General features: G+C 60.1%; 1 protein-coding gene across 1 annotated transcript; it reads right to left on the bottom strand.

Moving 5' to 3' along the window:
* Positions 1–203: 203 nt before the first annotated feature.
* LOC124251793 (C-type lectin domain family 4 member G-like) lies at positions 204–3,460 on the bottom strand. Its single transcript, XM_046684670.1, has 9 exons — positions 3,391–3,460; positions 3,037–3,138; positions 2,591–2,644; positions 2,342–2,404; positions 2,031–2,135; positions 1,645–1,734; positions 1,296–1,444; positions 1,063–1,178; positions 204–755 (listed from the first exon to the last, which is right to left on the bottom strand). The coding sequence occupies exons 1-9, from the start codon at positions 3,443–3,445 to the stop codon at positions 614–616; spliced, it is 876 nt and encodes a 291-aa protein (XP_046540626.1). The 5' UTR covers positions 3,446–3,460; the 3' UTR covers positions 204–613.
* Between the last annotated feature and the right edge of the window lie 1,025 nt (positions 3,461–4,485).

Below are 4,485 nucleotides of genomic sequence, written 5' to 3'. Positions count from 1 at the left end.
CCAGCATGAGGGAGTCCTGGGGGGTAAGGACTAGGTCTGACTTATTCATGTGTCCCCAGAGCCCCACTGCCCTCCTGGCCCAGTGCAGGTTACTCACTGACTTTGGGGGCATCATAGGGTCAAGAGGTCACTTAGAGAGGTTGGGGTCACACACAGGGATAATCAGAGACCCTGCAATAAAGATTAGAACAGCTCGCCAGAGCCAGGAGCCAGAATTCATTTCTCAAACTTTTATGGATGCTCTCTAGGGCTGCAAAGACAGTTTCCAAAACCCCTGTCTTTGAGGTCTTCCAGTCTGGGAAGAAATGCAAGCAAACTAGACAGCTCCACCCCTCAGTCACCTGACCTTAGCTAGGGAGGGAGGCGGGGTCAGATCACGGGCCGAGGAGCCCGGATTTTGGAGCCGGTAAAGGCTAGGTTAGGTCCGTGTGTGAGCGGTTGCAGTTAAGCTAGAGTGGAGGTCCCCGAGCGCAGGCACTGGACCAGGCTGGCTAGGGCAGGGCGGTTGGTAGGAAAAAAAAAAAAATCAGGGGCGGTGGGCAGATCCATGAGGAGGAGCAGCTCAGAGAACGCACGTGTGGTGGAGGGCGTGGCTCGGGGGCACTGGGTGGGGTCAGCAGATTTGCCTCTTCTCACAGATCCAGCTGTCTCTCTCCTTGTCTTCACACCGTGCGTCGTTCCACATCCCCGTGCGCAGCATCATGACGCAGTCCTCGCGCCCCTGAGCGTCATTGGGCTCCCCCTGGTTCCAGTGGCTGCAGTGGTGCAGTGGTTTGGCATGGGTGCTGCTGGGGGTCTAGATTGCGGATGGCCCTGGGGTCTGTCCTCCCTACTCAGGGTCTAGCCTGTTTATTAATTGGGTCTTACCCAGACACCCTGAGAATCTAATCTATCCACAGATAGAACTTTCCAGCCCTGGGACATAATTTTCTATCCCCCAGAATTTAACCCTCAGCCAGTTCCTGAGGTCTAGGCTGCCCATCCCAACCGAGACTCTGAGATCTGGTCAAACCACTTCCCCTCGGGTCTGATCTGTCCTCCTCCCCACGTCACTTCTCTCACCTGAAGCTGAGCGGGACTCCGTCCACCCACTGGTAGCCCTGGATCTTCTCGGCACGGCGCACCGCCCTCAGACCCAGCCAGTACCCGCGACCTCTCACATTCCGACTCACAAAGTCCTGGGTGGGAGGGGAGGCTGAGCCGGCCGAGTCCACCCCGCTCGCCCCGCCCACCTCCCAGGCCACGCCCCCTCCGGTGAACTCCGCCTCCCGCCTCGGACCGTCCAGGCTGCGCACCTGCTCGTCCAAGTCATTCACGATCACCAGGTGCGCGCCAGCGCTGGCGCAGCTGCGCTGCGCCTCGACCCACGAGGCAGGTGGAATGGAGAAAAGGTAGCAGGAGCCACGGAAGGGCAGCCACGACGCGGGGCACTGCTCGCAGGAGCCTGCGGGATGGTGACGGTCAAAGAGGGGGGTTGCTCCCAGGTGGAGAGGACAAAGGGGATTGCGGGGTTTGGGTTGGATCTCCGGGCCCAGAGGCGGAGCCAAAGAGAACATGCCATGGTCACAGGGCGGGACCAGGCACATCATGGAACCCTGAGTCCTATCGGCCTCCCCCCTTCCCTCTCTCCTCCGTCTTGCTCACTGTTCCCGAAACGGGCCGCCTCCAGCGCCCGCAACAGCTCCGTGCGGATGTCCTCGCGGTCTCTACCCGCTTCAGCCAAGCCCTGGGTCACTGCAAGATCAAGGAAGCCAGATTATAGCTGGGTCAGGGCCAGGAGCAGGGTCACGATTACGTAAGGTCAGCATTCAAGTCTGTGGGCAGTGTCACCGTCAAGAATGACATCGCGGTCAAGGACTGTCGTAGCCGGGTAGGGTCCAGTTGTAGTTGAGGTTGGGACTTGTCGTCAAGGTCAGATTCCAATGGTCAGGGTCAGGATCAGAGGATAGGGTCGGGGTAACAGAAGGGTCAGGACGTGAATCGACAGCCGCGCGGAGGGATGAGGGGTCGTGGCGCTGTGCCGCCCTCACCGCGCTCGCTGAGTTCTTTTAGGGCGCTCTCCTGCTGGAACAGCTTTTCCCGCGCCTCCCCAAGCTCGGTGCGAGCGGTCTGCAGCTGCGCCTGCGTCCCCTGGCCTGGGAAGGGTGGGAGGATGGGGGCGCGACATCTGACACCAGCCAGCCCAGCGCCCACCCACCTACCTCAAACCCAGCCACAAGTTTCGCCCTCTTGCCTCCTGGGATCTTGGCCACAAGCCACACCTCCTCTTGCCTCCTCCGTTTCTGGCCACAAGCCCCGCCTCCAGCCCACAAGGCCCTCCCCCTCAGCCCGGAAGTCTTACAGCAGCTGTTGCAGGACGAGACCTCCTCCTTGAAGGCAGCCAGCACCGCGTTCTGCTCCGAGGCTGGAATGACCCCGCCCGCGCCACACACGCTGGGTCACCCCCGGGGAGTCACGCGACACGCTTCCCCAATCCTGGACCAGCCTTGGGGCCCGCGGGGTCCCCACCCGCACCCTGCCGGGCTCCAGGGTCCCAGACACTCCAGCCCCGCACACCCCGGGGACCCAGGAGCCCCCGTTCTGCACGCACCATTTGTCCTCAGCAGGTCCTGGTGGCCGAGCAGCGCCCTGCGCTCTGTGGAGGCTGCAGAGAGAGGCTCCTGCAGGCGCGGCCCTGGGGACCCGGGAACTGTCCCCTTGCCCAAGGGGGCGGGGACCCGGGTCTTGGGAGGGACAGAGGGGGCAGGCAAACGTCCAGCGCCCATAATGTGCACACACGCAGAGGAGAAGCAAACACCCGGGAACATGCTCACACCTTCATGCATGCACATACACACACATGAGGGTGCACACAGTCCGAAGCTGCACACACTCTGTTCACACGTGTTCATACTCAGACCCAGGCAGGGGTCTGGGATCCAGGCAGGGGTCTGGGATCCAGGCAGGAGTCTGGGACCCAGCCGGTGTGCCCATCATGGGGCCGTCTATGTCCCCATGGGAGCTGGACACACCTCCCCCCATTATACAGTCACTCACCCTTAGAAAGCAGGATGCTCAGAATAAGGGCCCACAAGACGGCGGCGATCATAAGCGACACGGCTACGAAGAGAAGCCTCCATCCCCAGCGTCCCCAGGACCCTGGGATAACACAGAGAGACTCCTGGGTCCCTGGTCCTCGAGGATCAAACCCAGGGCACTTGAATTCCTCCCCCAAAAACTGGCATTCAGAGAGGTTAAGTAACGTGCCTATGGTCACACAGCCCCTAAGTGACAGAGTTGGAATTTGAATTGAGGTCCAGCTGGCTCCAGGACCTGTGGTGTCTCTCCTGCACCCAAACCACTGGCCAGAGGGACCCACGGGGGATGGTGAGGCAGTCCCATTGCTCATACCTCCTGGGACCTCCTTGAGACCGCTGTCCCACTTGGTGAGCGTGGCAGTGTCCATGATGAGCTGACTCCCAGTCCAGGGCACGGATATAAATGGAGCCCCCTCCCTCCCTCGCCCCGCCCACTCTCTTCCTTCCTTCCCATCTCCTGAGTCTTCATTCCTGGTACTAGGGACCCATTTTCCAGTCAGAGGGCTGGGCCCTTTCTGGGCAGGGCTGGGCTAGGGGTAAGGGTGTGGTGGGGGAAGTGGGGGTTGGTGGTGGAAGGGGGTTGAGAGAGTGGAAGGGTGGGAAGTGTGTGCGTGTGTGTGTGTGTGTGCAGTTCCATCCTCCCTGGCCTGGGAACTGCAGCAACATCTTCAGGCTGGTTTTGGGGCCTCACTCTGGAATTTGGTCCCCACCTCTTAGAGGTCTGGGGCTGGCCTTCCCAAGAGAGATGCTCTGAGCCAGCCAAGATCTGGCCCCTCCCTGCTGGTTCCTGAGAAAGCCCCTCAGCCGTAGCCCCCCCAGGCCAGCTCAACTTCCGTCCTCAGCTCTGCTGCAGGGGCCTGCCAGAGGCTGGGTCTGCCCCGCCCTTAAATCAATCCTTCTCAGCCAGAAGGGAGAATACGGACATTTGTTGGGTGCCTGTCAGCTAAGCTTCCGGACTCTACCATTGGGTGGGTGACGGGTGTGTGCGTGTAGCTACTGGAAGCCTCAGTTTTTCTCCCTGTGAAAAGAGGGACAGTGACAGGACCTCCCTCCGAGGGATGCTTGAGAAAGGAAAGAGGTCATGCATGTCACGTCCTGGCACCGTCCCCGGGCACAAAACCCACCAACGTTCATTCTTTGTTTCGACAAATATTGAACACCTGCTGTGTGCCAGGATCAATTTAGACCTTGGACATCCATCAATGCCCCAAATAAGCAAATTCCTTCCTTTTTGCAGCAAATGTTCTGGTAGGGGGTGGGGATAGACAGACAGTCAATAATGAACAGAATGAAAAGTCAATTGTAGAGCGAGTGGTTCTCACCCGGGGCGATGATGCTCCCCAGGGGACACTGGGCAATGTCTGAAGACCTTTGTGGTTGTCACAGTTTGGGAGCGGGGGTGCTCCTG

The sequence above is a fragment of the Equus quagga genome, chromosome 14 (genome assembly GCF_021613505.1).
Source record: "Equus quagga isolate Etosha38 chromosome 14, UCLA_HA_Equagga_1.0, whole genome shotgun sequence".
Lineage (NCBI taxonomy): Eukaryota > Metazoa > Chordata > Mammalia > Perissodactyla > Equidae > Equus > Equus quagga.
This window is presented reverse-complemented; position numbering and strand designations above follow the sequence as displayed.

Bases quoted from the DNA above. Each gene is read 5' to 3' on its own strand.
- LOC124251793 (XM_046684670.1), bottom strand. From the start codon at position 3,445: ATGGACACTGCCACGCTCACCAAGTGGGACAGCGGTCTCAAGGAGGTC. The intron at 1,735-2,030 runs GTGAGGGCGGCA...TTGATCTTGCAG, and splicing joins AAAAGAACTCAGCGAGCGCG to TGACCCAGGGCTTGGCTGAA. The intron at 756-1,062 runs GTGAGAGAAGTG...GCACCACTGCAG, and splicing joins GGAGTCCCGCTCAGCTTCAG to CCACTGGAACCAGGGGGAGC.